Consider the following 26,555-nt stretch of genomic DNA (forward strand, 5'->3'; position numbering starts at 1 on the left):
TCATTTTTCTAGTTATTAATATTTAAATGAGTGCTATGTGCAGTGCAAGATATTATCTAAGATGTGTCTGAAATTGTAGATCCCCTTTGAACCCATTCAACACAAATGTACCATCTACAGGAGCACAGGCTACGAAGAAGAAAACTGTTGTTATGGCAGAACCAAGGACGCCTCTGATCAAGTCCGAGCGCAGGCCTCTACCTAAACCCAATATTCCAGAGCCGGAGGAGGCCATGGATGAGGTAGATTCTATGACTGTTGGAGTAGAAATCACTACTAAAACTCAAAAAGATGCTGACATTCAACACCTATCTGACAGTCAAGGTAATTATTGTGCTGTCCAGGTACTGATCAAGCCTGTTTTTACTTACGAATTTACTCCATGAGCAGTTCGAAGACTAGTCTGTTTGAAGCCAATCAAATGTATTGTGTATATATTCACTTCTTTTATTTTGCTGAAGACAGTTCTTTAGACATTTTTGAAAAGGAGCTTTGATGCCCTCCGGATTGAAAATCAGGGGCATATTGCTGTTAGTTGTGAATTTTAATTTCATTCATAACGTTTAATTAGAAACTTTATATACCGTATGTACAGTGTACATGTATATATAGTAAGCTAAAAGGTGGGTATTTCAACACTTATGCTTAGTGTTTCACAAACCTGTCCTGTGCTTCAAAAGCTGTAGATATGACTCGTGTGTTGTAAGCAGATATAAATAGTTTGATTGTTTTGATAGATGATGCTGCGTTAATGGATTTAAATGATATGGACTTTGAGGAAGACCTTGTAATCAAAAAGGAAGAAACAGTTGTTTGTACATCGTCAGTAAAACCAAAAACAGCAATAGGATCCATGTGAGTTAGATTACAGAACACCATAGGAGTTCGATTACTTTTGAATCTATTGTGTAGTTTCTTACAAATTGTCTTCTGAGACTTGTAAAACATTTTGATGGTATTTTCTAGTCCCTCTGAAACACTTTCCACTGGATGGGAGAACTATCAAAATGATTCCCAGGAGGAGTCTGCAGTAGAGGTCAAGGTTGACACTTCAGAGTTGCCATTGGTTACCTCTGCCAGTGGAGATCAAGTACTACGTTTTTTTTGGCTGGATGCTTATGAAGACCCATATAATAATCCAGGTACCGATTGTAAATAATAAATTTTATCTGTTGATGTCTATGCATTTAAATTTCTTTCATTATTACAGTTTCATAGAAATTTTTATTCAAATGCCGAAGTTTTATTGAATTATTGTAGGAACCGTTTTCTTGTTTGGAAAAGTTTGGATAGAAAAAGCCAAAGTCTATGTCAGTTGTTGTGTGACTGTGAAGAATATTGAGAGAAGAATGTATGTTCTTCCAAGGGCTACGGTAAGTTTTATTCTTTTTACACCCCCACTGAAAACGGATTGTATTATAGTATGGCACAGTGTGATCTGTCCATTTACCAGTCAACCGCACCTTATAGGTTAGATAAAAAGAGAACTGTGGCTAGAATAATCAAACTTGATACACATGTACCCAATGGTGAGAGGAAGAAGCCATTTGTTTTTGTTTTATTTAGGTCAGGGTGAAACTTTTGTGGGTTATTTATAGAACAGCACTAATAAGGCTAGGATAATCAAATTTAATGCAAATATTGTAATATAGTGTGGTGCCATCATAGGTGTGTTGTAATATAGTGTGGTGTCATCATAGGTGTGTTGTAATATAGTGTGCCATCATAGGTGTGTTGTAATATAGTGTGCCATCATAGATGTGTTGTAATATAGTGTGCCATCATAGATGTGTTGTAATATAGTGTGGTGCCATCTTAGGTGTGTTGTAATATAGTGTGGTGCCATCATAGATGTGTTGTAATATAGTGTGCCATCATAGGTGTGTTGTAATATAGTGTGGTGCCATCTTAGGTGTGTTGTAATATAGTGTGGTGCCATCATAGATGTGTTGTAATATAGTGTGGTGCATCATATATGTGTTGTAATATAGTGTGCCATCATAGATGTGTTGTAATATAGTGTGCCATCATAGATGTGTTGTAGTATAGTGTGCCATCATAGATGTGTTGTAATATAGTGTGCCATCATAGGTGTGTTGTAATATAGTGTGGTGCCATCATAGATGTGTTGTAATATAGTGTGCCATCATAGATGTGTTGTAATATAGTGTGCCATCATAGGTGTTTTGTGATATAGTGTGGTGCAGTGTGTCTGTTCATTTATCAGAATAAAAAAAAATTCTTAATAAGGCTAGGATAATCTAACCTACATGTAGTACACCTGTGTTCCTTGGTGAGAGAAAGATATGATTCATGTCATTTCTCAAGGTCAAGGTCATACTTTCATGGGTAATCAATCATGGAGGAAAAACAGGACTAATAAGGTTAAGGTTAGGGTCATCAAACTTGGTTTTCATGTTCCCCATGGTGTTGGTGACAACTACATGTATGTTTTGAAAAGGGATAATTTCGTTTGTCATGTTGTACTTTGATAGGAGAAAATCTTTCCTAAATTTGACAATCAACAAAGCTGTCCTAGAAATGATATTTTATTGATACTCTCCAATATCAGAAAAAGCATTGGAAGAACAGTCGTATGACATCACCTTCCCCTTGTGAATGGTTTATTTAAATGTGAATCCTTTCTTTCATCACTACTGCATTGTTCTTGTTTAAAGTGTTGAATATTTTACGCAGAATTTTGGAGGCGTACAGTTGCATGTTCATATTGTTGTATAAATTTATGATTTTTCTCTTTTGAAAGAAATTAAATGTGATATGCTTTATCTAGAGAAAAAATACAAAGACCGGAAATGACACAGGAGTAGATGTTACTTTGGTGGATGTTTACACAGAATTTAATGAGAAAGTAGCAGAGAAATTCAAAATACCAAAGTTCAAGTCGAAGGTCAGAGAGTATTTTTTTTTTTTTACTATTCAGTGGCTCTATTTTTATACATGAAAGTCCTAATAAGTATTTACATGTACCTGTATTTATGGTTTGTTTTGTTTATGAACATACACTGTACCATGTAAACATACCATCTCATTTTAATTTGACAGTTTGTCTCTGATCATTCCAAATATGCATATCACCATCTACCCTTTAGTTCAGAAACGAGGTCTAGTTTAAGTATTCATAGGTGAACATGGGGAGGAAATTCAGAAGTATTCACAATGATACTTACAAAAAATCCTAAGACTATAACAAGGGCATGTATCTTGCAGAAAATAACCAAACAGTATGCATTTGAGAAAACTGACGTTCCCGTGGAATCTGATTATCTGGAGATCAGATATGGGGTGAATATAGAATAAATTTGGTGCTTTATTTGTGTTTACAGAACATTCTCTCTTTAACCAAAATATGCTGATTGGAAATGTCCTTTTATTACAGGCAGAAATACCACCTTTACCCCGCGATTTGGAAGGGGATACATTTAGCCATGTGTTTGGAACTCACACTTCTTGGTATGGCGAATAAAGAAAAGAAATTTTAGAGCTGGAAAAAGCACCTGTTCCTGTATATTTAGAAACCGTAGATTCACTAATTGGTAAAATGCATGGTAACACTGTTTGGAGATGAAGTTAAAGTACATGATCTAAATTTCAGCTTGGAACTTTTGCTCATTGATTCCAAAATGAAAGGACCTGGATGGCTAGATTTGAAGTTTCCTCGTAAGTTTCTCGTGTTAAGTGAAATCCAAGTGTAGTTTTATCTGTAGAAAACAAGTAACAGTTACTTAATACTGGTGTATGCTCATTTTCTCCCCCAGATTTGGTGAACCCCCCTGTAAGCTGGTGCAAAATAGAGGTAATTTTTCTGTGACAATTTTTTGAAACATCACTGGCTAATATAAGCAATACGCAAGATCGTAAATACCGAGGTAGCGGAACTCTCTTGTAAAGAAGTCCGGAAAAGCGGGTCGATCTTGGTCATTTTTTGTTTATTCAAAACATGGCATCGGAAGACGATTTAACCTCCATGTGCTTAATTCCACAATTAAAAGCATTTTTAAATGAAAGGTGTGTAAAAATGTCTGGATACAGGAAAAATGGACTTCTGAATTTAGCTCGCGAAGCTATATATTTTGACACAAGCTCTTCTCAGCTTTGGGAATTTCCTGGCTGACAGCAGTGGGAAAAAATCCACCACATTTCCATTAAAATCTATCAGTTGTGGATATTTCTGCGTATTATGTTTCTTTCTTGAGTCATTACTACAGTCTACTGCAATGCAATGATAGTACACCATTGTTAAAATCGGGTGAATCGATCACGACAAAAGTTGCAGAACTGGTATTATTTACCAACATGCCCAAATTCTCGCATACTCTGGGTCTCGTGAGACTTTGAAAGGGGAAAGTAAAATTTAAAACCGAGACGGAAAAAGTAGTCGCGATCTTGTGTATTGTTGACTTGATAACTTTCATTTTGATTACTTAAGTTAGAAAGTTCTACTACATGTAAGTTAAGTTGTTTTTTTTCTTCTGAAATGTGAAAATTGGATAAAAGAGAGGATCCTATTTACAGGTCAGCATTAGTAAGACGGAGCACCTGTTGGTGACCAATGATCAACATTTGACCCCACCACCTTTGGTTGTCATGACATTGAATCTCAGGACACTCCCAAATCACAAAACCCATCAAAATGAGGTTAGTCTGAATAAACATGGGGGGGGGGGGGGGCACTGATTGTAAAGTAAACAATAGTTTCGCAGCAAACGTGTTGATATTGTATTTTCAGATTGTAGCTGCAACGTGTCTGGTTCAGGAAAAATTCAATATTGATAAACCTGCACCCAAAAATCCATTCCAACAGCACTTCTGTGGTGAGAATCTTCCCCCTTTTTTTTTTTTTTTTTTTTTTTTTTTTTTTTTTTTTTTTTTATATATATATATATACTTCTTATTAATCTATTAGTATGCATGTTACATGTCCAGGTGTAAAAGCCAGTTTAGTATATACTTTTGCATAGACTTTATCTTTTTTGTTTTCAGTTCTTACAAAGCCAAGTGATAGTCTATTTCCATTTGACTTTCGAGAAAAACTTCAGAAAGAGGTACACATATTGATTACTAAGGTGTAAAATGTTTGAGTGCACAGGGTAAAATACGCTGATTTCTTGTTTGGAAATTCAATTGATTTCATTTATAGGGTAAGAAGTTGAAAGTAGAAATGCTTCCAACAGAACGAGCTTTAATGGGATTCATTCTGGCCAAGATTCACAAAGTAGACCCTGACGTCATAGTGGTAAGTGACAAAGTGCCGTGAGTGACTATTTTTATTTCACTTGGACTGAAAGCTCAAAGGGAACTTTTCTGATCAAAGTTTTTCAGCATACTTTCATCTATCTGTAGAAATATCACATTTTCTGAATCACTGGACCAATTTCAGCCAAACTTTTCTTAAAGCTATCCTTGGTTAAGGGGATTCATCAATTGAAAGCCCGGCTTACTTCCAAGAGACGGGACATAGGTAATAGTGGAAATAGGTTGGGGTGTTTTAAATATTTTATCAAAAACCTCAAACAGAAAAAGCCAAAACATTTTAGAAGCATCACTGATGTAGATTCAAGCTTGTTCACAGTGAGACAAGTGGAGGGTTCAAAGCTGTACATATGAATATGTATGGAAATTTCTTTAACTTCAAGAGTAAAACCCGTCAAATCAATATGCAAGCATCCTCATACACATTTTTAGGTTAGGTTAGATTCATGGTCATATCAATACTTCAAGGAGCCTAGAGATGTGTTAACAAGGGGGTTTAATGCTTTGAATACACTAGAAGATGTTTTAAAATTCATTTTCAAGAGCCATAAGGTTATAGCTTGTCAAATTGATAATCAAACATTCTCGGTGTTATGTAGATTCGGGGCACTAATTAGAATTTAATGTTTATGTGTAATCCTCTCCCCCTACTGATGAAATGAGTGGGATATGAACTACTCATAGCTTTCACTTTAGTAATTCTGTGGTGTACATTACATGTATTTTATGTTACAAAATTTGTTGGATTGTTTTAATGAACATAAATAAAAATCAAAATTGTGTATACATGTATTTTTGGTATAATGTATATAGAGTTGACATTTATTGTAGGGACATGACATCTTTGGATTTGACTTGGATCTTTGACATTTATTGTAGGGACATGACATCTTTGGATTTGACTTGGATCTTTGACATTTATTGTAGGGACATGACATCTTTGGATTCGACCTGGATCTGATCCTTCACAGAATAAATGCCAACAAAGTACCCCACTGGTCTAAGATTGGAAGACTGAAAAGAACAAAGATGCCAAAATTATCTGTAAGATGAAAGTAATCTGTCATGCCACTTGCATAAACATTTATGCATAGATAAATTTTTGTTAAATTGCATAGTGCTGAGATCATATAGCATTTTTCAATCCTTATATATTAAATACATGAATTAAAAAATGAAATAAGATATGCAATATATTAAAAATGATATTTGTTCACGAATGAAAATGGTGAGATACCATTCTTTTTTGGTGTCTACATATCTTTTTTATCATCACAAATTGGCTGAAATATCACCAAATTAGTGGTCAGATTTATAGGTGAGACAATTTTTGTGAACATTCAATTTATTCCAATGTAAAAATATACATGTACAGTATATTCACAGGTAACCTTGCAAATTGTGGAAATAAAATTCCTGGAGGTCAATGTGATTGATACTACATGTATGTTTTGATGATTAATAATTTTGATAAAAATACGTAGGGTCCTGGACACAGAGGCTTCGCTGATAAATCTGCAGCATGTGGTCGACTCGTGTGTGACATCAAACTCTCAGCCAAGGAACTGATCAGATCTCGCAGTTACGATCTCACAGAACTCACTAATGTCATACTGAAAGCGAAGAGACAAGAGCTGGATTACGATCAAATACACAATATGTATCTGTAAGTGAAGTAGATTGCATAACCTGTGCTCTGCTATTGTCTTTTGAATTGTTTATATGTGTACTAAATGATCAATTTCATTCTTTTTAATTATTTTTCTCTAGGTCATCACAACAATTGCTTCAGCTACTAGAGCTAACATTAATGGATTCTACGTATATCCTGCGTATTCTGTTTGAGCTGAATGTTCTTCCTCTAGGGCTTCAGATCACCAATATCTGTGGAAATGTCATGGTAAGCTCTTCAGATCACCAATATCTGTGGAAATGTCATGGTAAGCTCTTCAGATCACCAATATCTGTGGAAATGTCATGGTAAGCTATTTACTTTTGAATGTTCAAATCATTTTGAATTTCATGTTGCTGATTCAAAAGAAAATCAGAGAGAAGTACATTTTGTAAGTGTGTAACTACATGTATTGAGGCTTTGCTTTGTTACAGACAGGAACATTACTCGGTAGATAAGTGTGTAACTACATGTATTGAGGCTTTGCTTTGTTACAGACAAGAACATTACTCGGGGGAAGGTCAGAAAGAAATGAGTATCTGCTGCTGCATGCCTTTACTGAGAAAAACTTCATTGTCCCAGACAAAGAGTACAAAAAAACCACTGTGGTGGGTGTTGTTTAGATTTAAAGAAATTAATTACTTTCTTCTTGGCTCACCCATATTTGTTTTAACAACCATTTTTGTCCTTAAATGAATTAAATATAAGTTTTACTCATGTGCTCTTCCGATGCAAAATAAAAAAAATCAGTTCGAAATCCCTGGACACATTTCAAATACTCTGGTCACTAAATCACTGGACTAAGTTTGGGTTATCCTGACATTTGAGTAAACGGTTAAAATTTTGCAAATAGCTGGCAAGGTTATGCAGTTCCAAATTTTTCATTGGGATGACGTTATTTTCTGCACAGATTCGAAAAGGCACAATGGTTATCTGCCATGGCACAATGGTTATCTACCATGGCACATTGTGGGAGGTTTTTCTTGTGCTTGCTCTATGCTGAAACGTTTTGAATTTTGAAGGAAAAAAAATCCCTTGTCTGTTTTTTGTTAGAGTAAAAAGGAAAACAGTCTGCCCTCGCTCTTTTATTTTTCACAAATTCGCCTGAGAACGAAGTAATTAATTTTTTTAGCCATATTTCTATGGAGCTACCGTAGGATTTTCTTGGAGAGATGGAAATGAGCCATGTAACTGATATCGAATGTTGCATCATAATGTTTATAAATATTTCCAGTCTGATTTCCATTAGCATATAAATATTTATCCAATTGTATTGACCCAACAGAAAGAGAACATGGATGACTTCGAAGCAGATGATGGTGGGAAGGGAGGTAAATCTAGTGGGCGTCGTAAACCTGCATATGCTGGAGGTCTTGTGCTTGACCCAAAGAAAGGTGAGACTCTTTAAATTTAAAGTGTTCAAAGAAAGAACAAGTTGCTTACTCTGTTAGTGTTCATCAGAAGAACATGTTACTGATACTGTTACAATGTTCAGAGGAAGAACTGGTCAGACATGTTTTGGTTCAGTTCAGGAGACAAAAGCTCCATTTTCATTTCTTTAGATTCGGTTTTATTGTGTGTGATTAAATAGAATAACTTAATGAAATTCAAGAATAATGATGACCCTTTAGTAATTCATTTTCTGTACATCTTTAACACGAATGCAAAATCAATTTCTAATGCATTTTATACAAGAAAATAACAACAGTTTTAAACTCACAAATGCATATTTTGCAGACTTTGATTGCTTTGTTAACAATTCTGACTTCCCCTGTCTTAGAAAATTTAAATATTTCATACATGTGATTTCTTTCCACGTGTTGCCATGTTTCGTTTTACTATTTCAGATGTTACATGGAATTTCATTGGTTAAAATATTGATAGCAAACAAAAGGAGTTAATGTAAAACGTAAACAAAACCAATATCCAGAAAATGCGAAACGAATCATACAAGTATGTTTTTTTTATACACCTGTCTTTAGACGGGACATATTATCGTACAGCGATGTCTGTACGTCCGTCCGTTCGGGGTTTTCTCTTTATAATTTCATTTCCCTTTCACATATCATGCTGAAACTTGCTGTGTAGCTTCTTTGTGGGTTACTCTAGATCACACTGCAATTTTGATCCATTTCGACCTTTTTTCCAGGAGTTTTGCCCCTTTATTTGGAAATAATTATTATATGAGGGTACATAATTTGTCCGCCCTACTCCTCCCACAGTTTTCAAGTGAGAACCTTCTTATTTTGTTGAGTGTTTGTATGGGTATTGAAGATGTGCATGTGGGATGGATTTTGATTTTCTACAATTTTTGAGAAAATTACAGGTTGTTGAACTTAGTCTATTTGGAAATTAATATTTTATGGAGGGTACATAATTTGTCCGCCCAACTCCTCCCAGTTTTCAAGTGAGGACCATCTTATTTTGTGGAGTGTTTGTATGGGTATTGAAGATGTGCATCTGGGGAAGGATTTTGATTTTCTACCATTTTTGAAAAAATTACAGGTTGTTGAACTTGGTCCATTTTGAGGAAATCTCAATTTTTAAGCTAAGACCCTTTGTTCATAGGCTGATACTACCTGAAGCAAAGTTATACAAATTATAGCACAAGAAAAACACCCTATGTAAGCATTTCACGGGCATATTATGTACCGTTTGCGGTACTCGTTACCATAGTTCACTGATTTTTCGGTTAACCGTGAATGCGCTAGTACATACTCACTGATTTACATGTAGGTTTCTATGACAAGTACATACTTGTATGTTATTATACCCCCGCAACAAGTTGTTGGGGGGTATACTGGAATCGGGTTGTCCGTCTGTCTGTCCGTCCTTCTGTAGACGCAATGGTTTCCGGGCTCTAAAGCGTTATCATTTCCACCTACCGTCACCATATCATATATATGGACTACCCATGGGATGAAGATGTTCCCTATTGATTTTGGGGTCAAAAGGTCAAGCGCACTGGACATCGAAGTAGCAATATGGTTTCCGGGCTCTGAAGCGTTATCCTTTCCACCTACAGTCACCATATCATACATATGGACTACCCATGGGATGAAGATGTTCCCTATCAATTTTTGGGTCCAAAGGTCAAGCGCACTGGACATCGAAGTAGCAATATGGTTTCCGGGCTCTAAAGCGTTATCCTTTCCACCTACAGTCACCATATCATACATATGGACTTCCCATGGGATGAAGATGTTCCCCATCGATTTTGGGGTCAAAAGGTCAAAGGTCACGCGCACTGGACATCGAAGTAGCAATATGGTTTCCGGGCTCTAAAGCGTTATCCTTTCCACCTACAGTCACCATATCATACATATGGACTACCCATGGGATGAAGATGTTCCCTATCGATTTTGGGGTCAAAAGGTCAAAGGTCACGCGCACTGGACATCGAAGTAGCAATATGGTTCGGTTTGTCATGCCATTTGTTTTTTACACTCAGAAAAGAGGTAGTTTTTACCTATTACCAACACCCTTTGGGAGATTGGGGTAAGCGGGGGGTATTCTTAGTGAGGGCTATTCCAGCAAAAAAAATATGGGGGGGAGGGAAGGCACTTTATTTTTAAGACAGCCACCCATACAATTAAATTTTCCTCTGCTACCACCACCCATACAATTAGATTTTCCCCTGCCACCACCACCCATACAATTCAATACTTTCATTTAACGTAACAAATGGATCAACCATATGATATTTTAGAACTTAATTCTAGTTTATATTTTTAAAAATGCAAAAAATATAAACAATAAAATGTCTTTCTTTGTTGTTTCATCGGGAGACGAAAGTAGCAATCATTGCAGAAAAAATTACATATTTTGGTTTCCATTGCAATTTTGGTAGGGAGAAAAAAAGGATGATCTCAGCATATAAAATGAAAGAATAAATGCAATTGATTTTGTATACTCTGGAAACATGCGAGTTGTAGAAACCTAAGCTCTGTTTGCTTATTATAAACGAACAGTTTCACTAATGATGTGGGATATTGTCATATCATTTCTGGACTAGATGTGCATGTCCTTTTTACTCATGTCATGATCTGGGTGCTTGTTAATTGTTGAAATAACAAGAAGTTGTTTTTTTAATGATATAAAACTAAATAAAATATGAATATATTATATCACTTTAAATTTAAATTCACATATATTGTTACTCTCTTTATTGCTTTTAAAAGACAAGTGTCTTATTACATCAGTTACAATATGTATACTTAAAATGGCATTGTATAGTGGTGTACAAATTCAAGCAAGCAACGGAGAACTTTTCAACGAGTTAGGTTTTCTCGCAACTTAAGTGCAAGACATAGATATTTCCCTAAATTACAAAGTGTATGCATATAGATTGTGACGTTTTTCCTTTGACTTTTCCCCCTACAATCTCTCGTAGGCCTACAGGAAACTCGCGAATATTCCATTTAAAATTTCAGTCCCAAGCATAATATTTACCCGATTTATATCGCAATCAGGCAAATTTTCCACTCTGTTAAATGTAAGGGCTGTTCCAGAAATGATCAAATGGGGGGGTCGGGCGGCAAACGATATTTTTTTGTATGGGTGGTCGTATTTTTTCATATTTTAATTGGTCCGTGGTTGGACTGTTAAAAAAATATTTATCATGGGTGGTAGGTAGTTTCTATTGTTTTAATTTGTGCCATGTGGGTGTTGAGTTTTCAGAATATTTTTATTGTCGCTCTTGTCGTGTTGGTTACAAAACGTCGGAGGGAAAATTGAAAACGTGCTTTCGAAATGGTGCTTTCGAAATCGGAAATCGGAAGTAACATAGAACTATTCGAGTTGTCGCTCTTTGCAGCGCATAACTTTCCATAATGGCACTCTTCAAATTAGAGGCGCGTTTAGTATGGTCCCTTTGGACGTGATGGCGGCGAACTCTGTTCTGTAGATTATTACAGTTTACAGTGCATCGATTTTGGGAATATTTTGAAACCAATAGGTATTCCGTTTTCTAATAAAAATAGGCAAACCTTATTTGATTTATACGAGGGTACCGATGCGTTATATTTATCAGTCGGTGTAATGGTAATATAGAGGCGTCCGGGCGCGGGCTCCATTAGAAGACGAACGATTCGTGGAAAAACATATCCATACCCATTTCATGATAATAGCATCGTTTGGACTTCCAATCTTTCCAACATTCCCGCCATAGATGCCTTTGATTGTTGATGTGACATCGTTTCTTCAGAACTACTGTGATACAATGTCGCACAGGCATTACCGCGTCATTGACTAGAATGTTTGTCCCGAAAACCTCGCGAGATTTGTACCGTTTTCATTTTTAAAAATATTTTTGTGGTGGGTCTGGTTAGTTTTTTGTTTTTTTTTTAGATGGGTCATTGTAAAATGAGTTTATTAATTTGATGGGTCATGGGGTAATTTTTTATTTTTTTTTATGGGTGCTTGGTATATACAAAAGGTGCCTCCCGACCCCCCCATGTATTTATTTCTGGAATAGCCCTAATGATATAACAGGTGGGAGATTTCATATCCGAATTACCCCGCACATCTCAAAGTCTGTCGAAATTCACACCTTCGGAAACAACGGTCGTGATTCCCTGATCCTTGATTTTGTTAAATAAACAACAACTCGGGTTTTGGTAATTAACCTCACATGACGCTGCATGTTAATTACACGTTAACCAATTGATAGCTTGGGTATAATAATTGATTCAGAGTGCCGATTAAAGAAGATCACCTCCGATCTATTACCTGTGTATTTTAAAACGAAAGTGTTTGGAGCGATAATTCCCAGAATAGTCATGCTCGACTGAAATCGAAAGTAGGAATCACGTTGTAATCGAAAAAATGGACAGTCGTTTCTTATAGGTGAAATTACACGAAAAGGTTGTAAAACTCATGATCGTTTGTATGCGTTAGACAGGTGGTCGTTTAGGACAGGTACAATAGGTTGGGTAACGCCTTGGAGGGGAAAGGTTTACGGTAACATTGAGTTATCTGCCCATTTATCAATCTTTTTTCCGTACTTAAGTTAATGTAGAATGGCTCCGCTTTTCTTCTTCTTTTGTAATAAAAGAAACGTAACGTGATACGTTTTCATTTTTATCATAATTCACAGGCACCCATGTTTTTTATTTAACCTGGAAGACAACCACACATACAAATATATTTTCCCAAATCACCCCCACCCATCCAAAAAAATATCGACTGCCGTCCCTCCCCCCCATACGTTTTTTGCTGGAATAGCCCTGAGCATTGCTCACAGTACCTCTTGTTTTACCACAGTTAATTGATTTTTCAGTTAACCGTGAATGCACTAGTACATACTCACTGATTTACATGTAGGTTTCTATGACAAGTACATCTATACTTGTATGTTATTTTACCACAGTTAACTGATTTTTCGGTTAAACATGACAGCACTAATACCTACTCACTGCTTAACATTTAGGTTTCTATGACAAGTACATCTTGCTGCTGGATTTCAACAGTCTGTATCCCTCCATTATTCAGGAGTTTAACATCTGTTTCACGACAGTCAGCCGAACAGCTGTTCAACAGGTATATTTTATGTTGTTGTGCATGTATGTGTACATTCATGTGTTTTAGCATATTTAGAATTGGATGTTATTGGAGCTAATTGCACTATAGGCACAATTTTAATGTAGCACATTTGTGTAATTTTCAAACTTAAAAAAATGTAATGTATACAAAAATGATATCAGAAATATATTCTTTGTCCTTTCAAATTATCTCCTGTCGGGTTAATAGCTCAGTAGATTAAAGCATTTAACTGCTTATTGGCAATCTGTAGATTGTGTATTTGAGTCTTATGGAGAAATTTTTAATTTCTTTCTTATAGATTTTAGGTCACTTGATTCTGCAGAGGCTGCATCCAATTGAACATTCTTAACTTCTTGATAACTACATGTATTATTCCAATTCTTTTCAAATTTGGCATGAATGATCTTTGGGACAAGGGGCACATAGATTGTAAATTTCGGGATTCTTGAGGCCTCAGGGGTGTAGTAGAAATTGACCAATTTTCAAAAATCTTCTTCTAGAACCACACATCTGTAAAGAAAACTAAATGCATAGTGATGTAGAGCAGTCAGGTCTCTATCAAAACTGTAAATTTCATGGTCCCTAGTGTAGAGATTCTGACTCCAAGGTGGAGCCAAACCTGGCGCATATAGTGTTTATGTGTAAAACATTTAGATAACATGTTCTTTTATGCTATTAATATTAAATTGAAACTAGATGAATATTTAGAAGGAGCAGGTAGCCTTTTATCAAAATTGTAAATTTAATTACCCCAGGGGTAGGGGTTTTGGTATCAGAGTGGGGTCAAAATGGTCATATTAATTACAATTGAACACTTTTAACTTCTCTTCAATGACTACTCCTTGAATTTTAGATAAGGGGAACAATAAATTGTAAATATCGGAACTCCTAAACCCATGCTGCCATAGGGGCAGGTCAAAAACTGACCAATTTTCAAAAATGTTCTGTACAACCACACATCTGAAAGAAAAACTGAATGCTTAGTCATGTAGAGCAGGAAGCCCTCTGCCAAAATTGTAAATTTCATGATCCCTGGAGTAGAGGTTCTGACTCAAAGACGAGGCCAATCTTTGTACACGTATATAGTGTTTACGTGTAAAGCATTTGAATAACATATTCTTTAATGTTATTGATTCTAAATTGAAACTAAATAGGTATTTTATTAAAGAAATCCCTTTACAAAACTTGAAAATTTCATGATCCCAGGGGTAGGGGTTTTGGCTCCAGGATGGAGCCAAAATTACAGTATCATGGTGATTATGAAAGACTTCAGCTTTAATCTTGCTGATACAGTATAAAAACAAACTGCATATTCAGGAGAAGGAAAAGTGGATGTACCAAAATTATATGTGATGTAAAGTTTTCTAACAGTATTGAGTACTTTCGGGGGCATTTGTGTCTTAAGAACAGATTTTATACTATTGCTGAATTTAGCTTAGTTGTGCAGAACAGGAAAATTATTATAGATTTCATAGCCCATGTAGCTAATGATGCATGTACTTTTGACTCAAGTGAGCAGTAAGGCTTTTGCGCCTCTTGTCCATTTTATATAAAAATTCCATCGCTTACTCTTTATAAACATAAGTACATGTGAAAGAAAAGGTAACTTGTGTAACAGGCAACATTGATAGGAAAGATAACTCATGCTTCAACCAAGTAAAAACATTTTAAGGTGGCTCACTACACCCAGAAATAGTTTCTCAAATCAGTACAAATTGATTTAATTTTTAAAGATATGACTATATACAATAACTATACATGCCAAAAAGGCAAAAAAAAAATATACACATTTGGAGAAAAACATGATTTTGAAAAATTTATTTCAACACATAAGAACAAAAGACATGGGGATTTGAACTCGAGATCTGCGGTTCACCAACCCATTGCTTTAACCACTGAGCTATGATGACAGACAAACAAATTGATCAATAGAAATAATTTCACAATACATTTAAATCGCCATCTTGTGATGTGGTGTCATACAGAGTATAATCTTTAGTGTAGCTTAAAAGAAAAATAGCCTCCCCCATCAAAATTTGAAATTTTAGGCCTGAAAAACTTATTTATTAATTGGTTTTTTTTTTGGCCTTATGCAAAAGACTTACAATTTGTGTTATACATGTACCTTTTTAAATCAATGGAAATGGATAAAGAAATTCATATTATAGTGTAACTGCATGTTAGTGCTTATGCTTCAAGGTCAAGGATGCTAAAATATGAATCCAGCTAAGATAAGTTACCACATATGTAAACGATTGTGCACAAAATAAATGCTGCGTAAAGTTTGTGCAATGTGTCCTGACAATGGAAACTGAGGATCTATACAATGCTGATTACCCATTGCAAATAAAGGTAAGGTAGTTTAATGAAATAAATGTATATTACTAAAGAGGATAATTTTCCACAGGGTGGTCAGGATGACGAAGACCAGATTATCGAGCTACCAGACAAGGACTTAGAGCCTGGCATCTTGCCAACTGAGATCCGTAAACTGGTGGAGAGCAGACGACAAGTTAAGCAACTGATGAAGGGAGACATCTCCAACGAACAGTACATGCAGGTAACAGGAGGATACTGTGTTGACTTAGAAATCTATATTTGGGTTTCCTCTGCAAGTAAACATCAAAAGGAGCATCTTCAATGCAGACAGTATGTAGGTAATGGATCTTATTAAACCAACTTAAACTCTCCTTCAACATTTCAGTATGACATCAGACAGAAGGCCCTAAAGCTGACAGCCAATAGTATGTACGGCTGTCTAGGATTCAGTCACTCGAGGTTTTTTGCTAAACCTTTAGCAGCACTTGTCACAGCAAAAGGGAGAGAGGTTTGTATGTTCAACACACAGGAATTCATTCATTTACTGTTAGCATGAAAGAAAACTCTATAATCAGTAAAGAAGGAACTGTTAATGGCTCTATGGGAGAGAAAATTTCAGTACTGCTTTTGTTTTGGGTTGGGGGTTTTTTCACACTGGAAAGCATTTTACTAATTATATGATCATTTATACACTTCACAGATTTTAATGAAGACAAAAGACTTGGTGCAAACTGTAAGTTGGTTTTGTGTTAAATTGATACTTGTTGTTAACAATAGTTAATGATTACCCATTGCAAATGGGTGATAGTTGTGCTAGAGCAAAATTGACATATTAAACAGATTCACTTGTTGTGATGCAAAAAAAATTGGGTTTTTTTTTATATTGTTTTTTTCATGCCTCGAAATCGAAGATTTGAAGGCATATAGTGTTAGCGTAGCTGTTTTTTTTTTTTTTTTTTTTTAAACTTTAACCTTGGCTATAACTTTTGAATGCTTAGTGCTATGTATTTCATATTTTACTTGTGTATTCCTTGTGACGAGGCATTTCTTTTGGTACCAAAAGTTTTGACCTCATGACTTTCACCTCGGAGTTTGACCTACTTGGGTAAAACTTTAACCTTGGCCATAACTTTTGGTCACTTAAGTGATAGGGATTTTGTATTTCACGTGTGTAATCCTTGTGACCCGACTCTCTTTTGGTATCAGAATTACTGCCATACAGAGGCATCAGTGTTTTACAAATGCATCTTGTTTTCTATTTTGGTCACAGATGAATCTGGAGGTTATATATGGTGACACAGATTCGATTATGATCAACACGAACTGCAATGACATTGATGCTGTCTACAAAGTAGGCAACAAGGTTAGTATTGCATATCGTAGTGTTGCAAGTGGCTTAGTGTTTTAGCAGGCTTCATTGGCAATGGGAAGTGAAGAGAGTGTTGCCTCAAACCCTAGCATGATTACGGTTAAGCTATGTCCTCATACAGAGGTGTAAATGGGTAACAAGGTGGGTGGTTTTTTTTATACCACCCGCAAATGAAGTGAGGTTGGAATTTACTTGAATCACCTTGTTTGTCCGTAGACATGATTTCTTCAGAGTATATCTTTGATTTGATTAAAACTTGGTGTATATCTTATATGAATAATGAAGATGTGCACCTGCTATTTTGAGTTTTTGATTGAGATTCTTTAACATTCAAGGAAGTTGTGGATATTTTTCATTGTGAGGGTGGGGAGGGGTGTTATGTTATCATTGTCCAGGGTATATTTCAAAATCCATTTATTTTTAAATGAGTATATATATTCACTATTTCTCCCCATACAGTGTGCCCTTGGAAATGGGGGGGGGGGGGGGGGGGTAGTCCTGTTTGGACAGTTCTACAGTAGTTTTGTGGGGGTGGTTGACTTCACTGGATTGGTGTTCAATCCTCTCCATACACTTAACCACATACACACCTGCATTATTAACCAACATGGCTAGGAAAGCAATGTTTCTTTTCAGGATACATTGTACATTATTGAATTTGTCTTAAGTCATATGTTTGATTCTTTCTTCGACTTGTGCAATAGAAGTTAATAAAGATATGATGTTTGTGAACAACAGCATTAAGAGCATAATGATTAAGTTTAATGTTGATCAGGTGAAATCGGAGGTTAACAAGCTGTACAGGTTGTTGGAGATTGACATTGATGGAGTTTTCAAGTCCATGCTGTTACTGAAGAAAAAGAAGTATGCTGCCCTCAGTATTTCCAAGGGTCCAGATGGAAAGTACACAGAACACAAGGAATTGAAGGGACTGGACATTGTCCGCAGGGATTGGAGTGACTTGGCCAAAGAGGCCGGAAAGTAAGTTATAACGTGTGTAAGGAAATCGAAACAAGTCTGTTGTTTCATGTTCATGTACCAATACGTCTCTTCGTGTGGGTAAATATACATGTACCGTGTATACCTGTAACGCAGCGTTTCAGTGAATTACTGTCGAAGAACAATACTGTGTTTTATTTATTGTACACTGTATGTTGAAACCAAATTCCGTTTTCTCTGTTGTCATCAAATGATCATCTAAGTACAATTGTTATTTTTGTAATGGAAAGATTAGAGGGAAACAAAGACAGAGCTGCCAACCCTCACGATTTTGGCGTAAGGCTTACGATTTTAGGGCCGAAAATATGCCTTACGATTTCACTGTACATCTTTCGATTTTCGCTAATTTGACATTTCGAAATTTTTAAAGCTGTCCGTCATTGGTTTTTACTTTTATAATAAACAAGCTATAGTTGTTACTACGTTTGTTTGCATAGTCTATATTTATACAGAGTCTCGGATCATTTTAATGTTTTGAAATAAACATTATGGCAGCTGCTACTAAACGTAAAGCATATGTTGATGGAAATAACAACAATACTCCCCCAAAGAAGAAAACTTAATGGAGCTTGAAATTCAAAGAACAATATGCAAGTACACTGTAAACATGTGTATTCGTTTCAAAGTCAGAAGGGGGGGGGGGTATAAGTGTACAATCTGTTTGACAAACTTCAACATTTCTCACAGCGGCGAAAATGACATAAAAAAAAGAATTGCCCGAATAACTGATTCAGTAACTAAAATTATTTCTTTTAAAAATTGCCAGAATAACTGACACAGTAACTGTAAAATTATATATTATACTAATGTAACATTATTTTTTACACAGGTTTTAGAAAGTAAAATCAATAAAAGATGTATTTGATCTTTTGCAGTTGTAAAATGCATATTAATTAGTATGTCCAAATTCATTAAATTTGGATTTGAAATGTGCCTAAAATTGCTTAGGTTACATATTTATTCAGAAAAGATATCCAGCGGCCTAGGCGCCCCCCTGACCCCCGCCTTACTATTTTCCATTTTATAATACAGTATAATTTGTCCAAACCGGCCTCTGAGTACTCCGGCGCTCTGTCAATTCCGGCCACAAAATATAGTCCCTAACATTTCTTTAACAAATCCTTTATCAATAATTCCCTGTACTCCGGATACTGCGTATTCTGTATATCGGCTGGCTTACACAGTCCCAACTGTTATTAATTAACTTAAATTATCCTGTGTAAACCGGCCCCTCGATGATACACCACCCTAATTGTTACGTTCAATTGTATTCGGTGTACACGAGGCCCCAACTGCTCGTAATTAGCTCTAATTATTGCATTTAAACAAGCCACCCCATGATGACCAACCTGTCGGTATTCGGTCGATCGCACGTGGTGTACACAAAGGGTGTCTCAAGGGAAGCCACAGGTAAGTAAAAGAGTGCAACTGGCGATGAGTCGTGATCAGTTTAAAATAAAACCTGATTTTTAGGGGGTGCACTTTTCAATTATGACAGCACCACGCAGGAGGTAATGACGCCCTCCCCCTAACGACAGAGACGAGAACTGACATTAAAAAAGTTCAATTAATCGATGAATTCGATACATTCTTGGAATGAAACAAAATCGGTAAGAATCCTGTTATGTTTTCCAAAAGCAGGGTTTCCCCTCGTGGACTTCTCGGAGCTCTTCGGCGAGTCAGACAGTGATGATATGCAGTTAACACAACTCGCCATGTCCGGTCGATCACTCGGCATTGTATTAGTTTCCGTTTCACAAATTGAGACAGTTGAAAGCGATACATTTACAATGAAAGCTGGGAAAGACAAATTTTAAACGAACACAACACAAACTTGACGAACGTACATAATGTAGCACTTGATAACGGCGATGGTGTAGACGAAATCGACAATTTACCAAGAGAAAATTGCGCGAATAATTCCCAGATTTTAAACTGTTTAATAAAAATTGAAACTTTTTCAAATGAGCACGGCAATAAAACACTGACATTTATATTTTTACATTTTGAATTCTTTTGTGATATATTAAAACGTTAGCAATCATTACACACGTATGCATCGATAGTGAATACAAGGGAAGCAACTCTCATTCTTGTCAACATTCTGCACTCCGGACTCTGTGCAAACCGGCCAATTTCTTTGGAACCACACATAGCCGGTTTAGACAGATTATACTGTAATAATAAAAATAATAATACCATATTTATATAGCACCCTTTTCATACACTATGTACACTCAAAGGTGCTTTACAATGCATATATACCTTACAAGGGAATGTTATACACATAATACATAGAAAATAAATAAAACATTAAAAGCTGTACCTATCCTCATTGTACATATAAAACATGAAAACACAAGATACCATAAATATGCTAGATAAGAATAAACATCAGTTTCAGGGCGTATTAAAATAATAATGAAATACACACACGCACACACACCATATAATGTCTCAGGTATAATACATTAAAACATACAATTTCCTTCTTTTTTTTTTTTTTTTAATAAAACAGTTTATATTTTATTTTATAATGTTGGCAGCTCTGCAAAGAAATTTATAAGCCATTGTAAAACTATTATTTCGCAAAACAATGTAATTGATGCCCACACATGTTAATTGAAACCACAATACTGCTAAATGCTGGTGAAAAATGCATAATTACTTTGCAGTTATGTGGTGGAACAGATTTTGTCGGGAGACTCCCGAGAAACCATTGTAGAAAACATCCATACCAAACTGATGGAAGTCGGGGAGAAAGTTAGAAACGGGAAAGTCGCAGTAGAACTGTACCACATTACCAAGGTAACTATTCATTGTTCTCGTTAATTAACGATCGTGGTCGCATGGCAACACAGAAGAGGTATCTAATGTGTCCTTCATGTAGTCGGTTAAAGTTTCAGACTCCAGAGATATAAACTGTCAGTGAAATATAAACTGTCAGTGAAATATCTGTGATATTTTCCAAAGCTTATCTTGAGTTCCACATCACCTTTATTCAACCCAAAAAGCTCAAATGATAATAAATAAAGTATCATTTAAAAATAATCTGCTATTGTGCTTCATTTGCGGGTAGATTCAGCCATATTGTACAACTTCCTGGGACCGTTTCTTTTTACATGTAGTATATGGTGAGTGAAGTCAATTTTCCAAAGTTTATGAAAATAATTTTATACAGCATACTAGTATGTATTAAACAAAATAGATTACAGAAAACTGAAATCCACATCATGGAGTGGGAAATAATGACACGATCATAGTTCAAATTTCCTTGATAGTTCTCTAGTCTTTATTTACATTATCAATGACTTAAGCACCTATCGTTTTGTCATACTTTGCCTGCTTTCTAGATACAGAAGGTTTACTGTGGTCATTATTACGGTAAAGATCCTTTCTTTTCCCACTGAATGTCACAAACTTATTCATGTTTCAATTCATCAACGCATTGCACATTCACCTTAACATTGCATCTAAGTAGATTTGGCACTATGCAATCGATTTTCTGGGATATTTTTAGGGTCTGTAGGGGGCCAAAATAAGGCCCCATTCCCAATGCGAAAAAGCAGGTATTTTCCCCAATGTTAGCTTTAAAATTCCCAAACAATGAGAACAGGTCAAAGCAGGGTAGCCTTATTGTTCATGAATCTCCTTCAGAGGCCCACAGATTACAGTTTATGCTTCAAAATTGCTTATTAAACCTAAATGTTTTTAGCCTCTGCTTATTTAAATGAGGTAAGCTTTGACCAAAATGTAAATCAGAAAGAGTTCAAATGTCGTTATTTTTCCCCAATTGGAAAGGTCCAGCCCTTGAAATCAAGACCTTAAAAAACCTTGATTTTAACTTCACCATACATTTAAGCATTTTAATGATCTGTGTCATTTCTCACTAGAGGTTTATTAAATCACATGCTTTTGGTATATCCACGGTTGATGCTACCAACGCATTTATATAAGATACATGTATGATTATCTTGTATTTTTATTTTACTTTTAAAAAATCACTTGCCCAAGGACAAGTTCTTGTAATTTTACCTGCCTGACTCTTAGATTTAGTTGCCCCAGGTGTCAGGCCGTGCTGTTTGTCTGATTTTTAAGAAATGTTGCATGATTTATATTTAGATTCTTTATGTACATTAAAAAAAAAAATCATATAAATGCTGTAATACTGGAAAATGTTTGAAATGCACATGTATTTGGTGAATGTAAAATTTCAATTCCTTGAATATCAGAAATAGACATGTTTTATTAGATAAATTGGTTTGCTTCATTGAAATCATCATCCTGCATTGCTCACTAAAAATTCTGCTTTTACAGTTTATAGAATTTTTTAAAATCCACCAGGTCCACAGACATACAGGCACTGTAGTTAAATTAATGTTGAAGTGTCGTTGTGTAGTGTCAATTTGATATTCTTATATCTATAACCCTGGAGACGGGGCAGCTTCACTACAGGGGCTGAAGATTTTCCTGTATGAGACGTGTGACTACATGTAGGTGGGCTATGCAGACCATTGTCCTTGTTATAGGATTTCGATGTCTTCAACATGTAGAGAATGAAAAGCATGATTATATTCAGTCATGTTTATTGTTTGTAGCAACTGACAAAGAATCCGGAAGATTACCCCGATAAAAAGAGTCTACCTCATGTTCAGGTTGCCCTCAGAGTCAACAGTAAGGGGGGCAAGAAAATGAAGGCAGGGGACACTGTAGCCTACATCATCTGTGAGGTAAATATCACTGGAAAAATTGTCTTATAAAATACAACGATGATTGGCAGTGCTGTTGAATTGTGATTGAGGGTCTTCGATTTCAATGTCTGATTCACAGCAGATCAAGTTTCATTCAATTCAAAAAATACAATACATAAATACAATAATATTTCCTTTCTGTGATTGGTCGATTTAGGTTCGATCAACATTTTTTGTGTTAATATTTAGATTGCAGATAGCAATGAACAAATTGAAAGCATTAAAATATTGAACTTTATTCAAAATATATACAAAATAGATATTCATCATATGTTTTGGAATCAGATAGAAATTGAGACTATTTTATCACAATTTGTATCAAATAATAAAGTTGTATCATTTCACCCCTGTTGTAAACTTTCTCAAATATTTATATACATATTTATATACAAATGCATCTTGTTCTATCATTTAATTTGAAGAAGGGGTTGAGCGCATGGTAATAAGATTTACCATATAAAGTTTTTATTCATTTCTGATTACCAGTATTTTCGTTGATTCTTGTCAAAATCCATTTTTCTATATCAATTGTCATTCTATATACAGTCAAACCTGTATGAAGCAGTCAGCCATGGAATTCACTTTCCCTCCACCCTTTATTTGAAATGAACATCCTTAGTTTACCATGTAAAAACAACTCATTATAATATGCCAAGTTCAATAGATAACTATCTGTTCATCCAACCATTCAAAATCTATCAAATTAGACCAACAATGTTCTCTAGATCTCGCCATGCTTAATCATATTAGTAACAGCGCATTCTAGCTACATCCGGAAGATAGACCTTAGGCTGGATATAAGTCATGTGATAATTCAGAATGACTACTATACATGGGAAAAGGCAGTTTGGTATGAAACTTGTTGACCATGTTATACAGGTGGCTATTTGATAGAGTTGTATTACCTAAAGTATCATGTATAGTGCATGCACATGTATTTAAAAAAAATTATAGTGAGAAATAAATCAATACATATGATAGCAGGGCAAAAACTGTTACCAATTGACCAATTTTCAAAAAAGAATTGTTTACAACTGCACATCTGTAAGAGAAAGTAAATGCACAGTCATGTAGAGCAGGATAAATATCAAAATTGTAAATTCCATGATCTCTGGAAGAGGTTTTGAATCCGGGGTGGGGCAAACTTGGTATATAGTATTTATGTGTAAAACATTTAAATGACATTTTCTCTAATGCTATTGATACTAAATTAAAAGTAAATAGGTATTTAGAAGGAACAGGTAGCTTTTTATCAAAATTTAATAAATTTCATGATCCCAGATATAGGAGTTTAGGTTCCATGTTGGGGCCAAAATGATTCCAGTGAAAATTGGTTGAGATTGTAATTGTAAAGAATTTTAAAATGTTCCTGCATATTCATTGAACATTAAAAAAGAAATTCCCAAAAAAAAATTGTATCCTCTTGCAATTCAAACTTCAAAAAAAAATTTTTTTTTAAAGCTGTGAATTTATTGCAAGCATTTCCCTTGGTGTCATTTGGTACTCTATTGACCGATAAAGCCAGTGGGCCTCTTGTTAAGGGAGGGAATAAAATGATTGGATGAGACAAATCACCGCTTGATGAAGATGACCAAGATGGCATGTTTCACTGTACTGTACTTATTTTCGGAGGGTTTCATTTTTGTTGTTCATATGATGGTCATACCCATGAAATTAAATCCTTGGTGAACTACAGTATAGAATATCAGCTCTTTAAACACAAAATCAAGCTGATATTTTTGAAACCTCAGCAAAGTTTGACTTCATGAAAATTAATCATTTACCGGTATTCACTGAATTTTTCAAAGAAGTTTCATTGATTGGTCAAAATCGCAAAAACTGATACTTCCACAAAGATATAGGAGTGTTTCTAGTAATTGTTTCCTTATGAAGGAAGAAAACAGGAATTTTAACATTGGAAGTTTTTATTATCAAGGATGGATCATCACTGGCTGCCTCGCAGAGAGCATACCATCCAGAGGAGCTGGCAAAGAGCGACACACTCACAGTCGGTAAGTCGTCAGATGAGAAATGAAAACATTAAAAGCAGACATTATTGTGGAATCGTAATGGAGTTCAGTTTCATGGGCGGTAGTCACCTATCCCACAACATTAGAAAAACCTCATGAAAACATGCAATTTAAGGGTTTTCAAAGACCATATCTACAAAATTGCAGTGAAATTGTAAAATCTTGACAGTTGGCTTTCAAAATTTCAATTGATTTCTTTGTAATTAATTTTGAAGACATAGTCTTTGCAATAGTGTTAGGAATAACTTGAATCACTGTTAAACTGTTATTTCAGACACAAAATACTACCTCTCCCAACAAGTTCATCCGGTGGTGTCTAGGTTGTGCGATCCTATCGAGGGCACAGATGCTGCACATTTAGCCGAGTGTTTAGGTATGATATCAGTTTATCACCGATTTCTACAGGAGTTATCTCTGTGGTTACCAAGTCAACAATTTTCCATGTCTGCAATCACATAGAGGGGCTTCTATTTATCGTTACTTATTTACACGTATTTTGGTTGGATTTAGGTTTGGACCCGTCGGGTTACAAGCATGCTGTTCATTATGATGAGGAGGAAGAAGCCCTGATGAATGGGACGGAGATTTCGGATGAGGAGAAATATAGGGACTGTGAGCGATTCAAGTTTGTGTGCCCTGGCGCCACGTGTAGCCGAGAAATTATTGTGGATGCAGTCTTCATGGGAGCTGTGAGTACCATAAGGCTAGGAAACTTGAGAATTTTTACCTGGAAGTGTTGTCATGTGAAAAGAGAATTATTAAACAGAAGCGTTCAGTGTTATATGATGAAATCTCTATCTTTTGGTGATTTACATGTAAATCCACAAGATTTTCTTTTGAAAATTATCGATGAGTTCTCTGGACTTAATTGCAGGAGGAGTTTACCGAGTGTTCCGTCAGTATATGTCCCAACAAGGAATGTCGAACTGACATGAAAGATCACGTCCCATACATCAGCAACAGACTACAAATGGACATCAGGAGACATATTCAGAAATATTACCAGGTAAACGTTAAACACATGACCATGTAAGTATCGGCGTCTGTTGTATGGATCGCCAAATTAACATAAACTCAAATAATTGAAAATCTCTTCAATTATTTGAGGATATTATCAATTGAATTGATTCAGCATCAAATCAATTATTGCTCTCATGCTCTCATCAATTCAATTATTGCCCGCAATAATTGCATTAATGCACACATCAATTCAATACACCGGTTGCGAGATACGTTAGAGTTATTGCCCTTTGGAGAACATAGTAAAGCATGAAACAATTTGCTTACATACAAGGTTGGGACTAATATCACTGCATAAGTGAATCTCAGTGAGTTTCTCATACACTTGTTTCATTTCCGGAATTCAACTGATACACTAAGTAAGTGATAAGGATTCAAGGAGTAATCACATTATTTAGTTGCTCATACATACCATATCCAGAATATTACTTGCAAATATGACATTTTTTAATGTTTCTACTTCAGTAAAACATTTCTTTCAATAGTATTTTTTTATTTCCTACATTTTATCGATCGTCTTCCTTACTGACTGTAGGGCTACTCTGTTCCACTTACGCAGTCAAAGTTCCACTACATGCACC

General features: G+C 35.5%; 1 protein-coding gene across 1 annotated transcript in view; it reads left to right on the forward strand.

Moving 5' to 3' along the window:
• LOC125658489 (DNA polymerase alpha catalytic subunit-like) overlaps window positions 1-26,555 on the forward strand; it is a 38,643-nt gene that overhangs the window by 7,737 nt on the left and 4,351 nt on the right. The window contains exons 7-36 of the mRNA XM_056148393.1: window positions 80-324; window positions 738-855; window positions 967-1,142; window positions 1,261-1,373; window positions 2,792-2,908; window positions 3,229-3,303; window positions 3,398-3,471; window positions 3,614-3,678; window positions 3,777-3,814; window positions 4,534-4,656; window positions 4,748-4,832; window positions 5,002-5,063; window positions 5,159-5,254; window positions 6,199-6,315; window positions 6,756-6,937; window positions 7,042-7,171; window positions 7,441-7,551; window positions 8,229-8,337; window positions 13,374-13,483; window positions 15,894-16,046; window positions 16,191-16,313; window positions 16,506-16,538; window positions 17,076-17,168; window positions 17,950-18,155; window positions 20,849-20,981; window positions 22,772-22,903; window positions 24,861-24,936; window positions 25,229-25,327; window positions 25,465-25,643; window positions 25,829-25,960. Coding sequence (XP_056004368.1) covers window positions 80-324; window positions 738-855; window positions 967-1,142; window positions 1,261-1,373; window positions 2,792-2,908; window positions 3,229-3,303; window positions 3,398-3,471; window positions 3,614-3,678; window positions 3,777-3,814; window positions 4,534-4,656; window positions 4,748-4,832; window positions 5,002-5,063; window positions 5,159-5,254; window positions 6,199-6,315; window positions 6,756-6,937; window positions 7,042-7,171; window positions 7,441-7,551; window positions 8,229-8,337; window positions 13,374-13,483; window positions 15,894-16,046; window positions 16,191-16,313; window positions 16,506-16,538; window positions 17,076-17,168; window positions 17,950-18,155; window positions 20,849-20,981; window positions 22,772-22,903; window positions 24,861-24,936; window positions 25,229-25,327; window positions 25,465-25,643; window positions 25,829-25,960 — 3,505 coding nt within the window. The remainder of the gene's footprint in view (window positions 1-79; window positions 325-737; window positions 856-966; window positions 1,143-1,260; window positions 1,374-2,791; window positions 2,909-3,228; window positions 3,304-3,397; window positions 3,472-3,613; window positions 3,679-3,776; window positions 3,815-4,533; window positions 4,657-4,747; window positions 4,833-5,001; window positions 5,064-5,158; window positions 5,255-6,198; window positions 6,316-6,755; window positions 6,938-7,041; window positions 7,172-7,440; window positions 7,552-8,228; window positions 8,338-13,373; window positions 13,484-15,893; window positions 16,047-16,190; window positions 16,314-16,505; window positions 16,539-17,075; window positions 17,169-17,949; window positions 18,156-20,848; window positions 20,982-22,771; window positions 22,904-24,860; window positions 24,937-25,228; window positions 25,328-25,464; window positions 25,644-25,828; window positions 25,961-26,555) is intronic.

Source organism: Ostrea edulis, chromosome 9 (assembly GCF_947568905.1).
Source record: "Ostrea edulis chromosome 9, xbOstEdul1.1, whole genome shotgun sequence".
Lineage (NCBI taxonomy): Eukaryota > Metazoa > Mollusca > Bivalvia > Ostreida > Ostreidae > Ostrea > Ostrea edulis.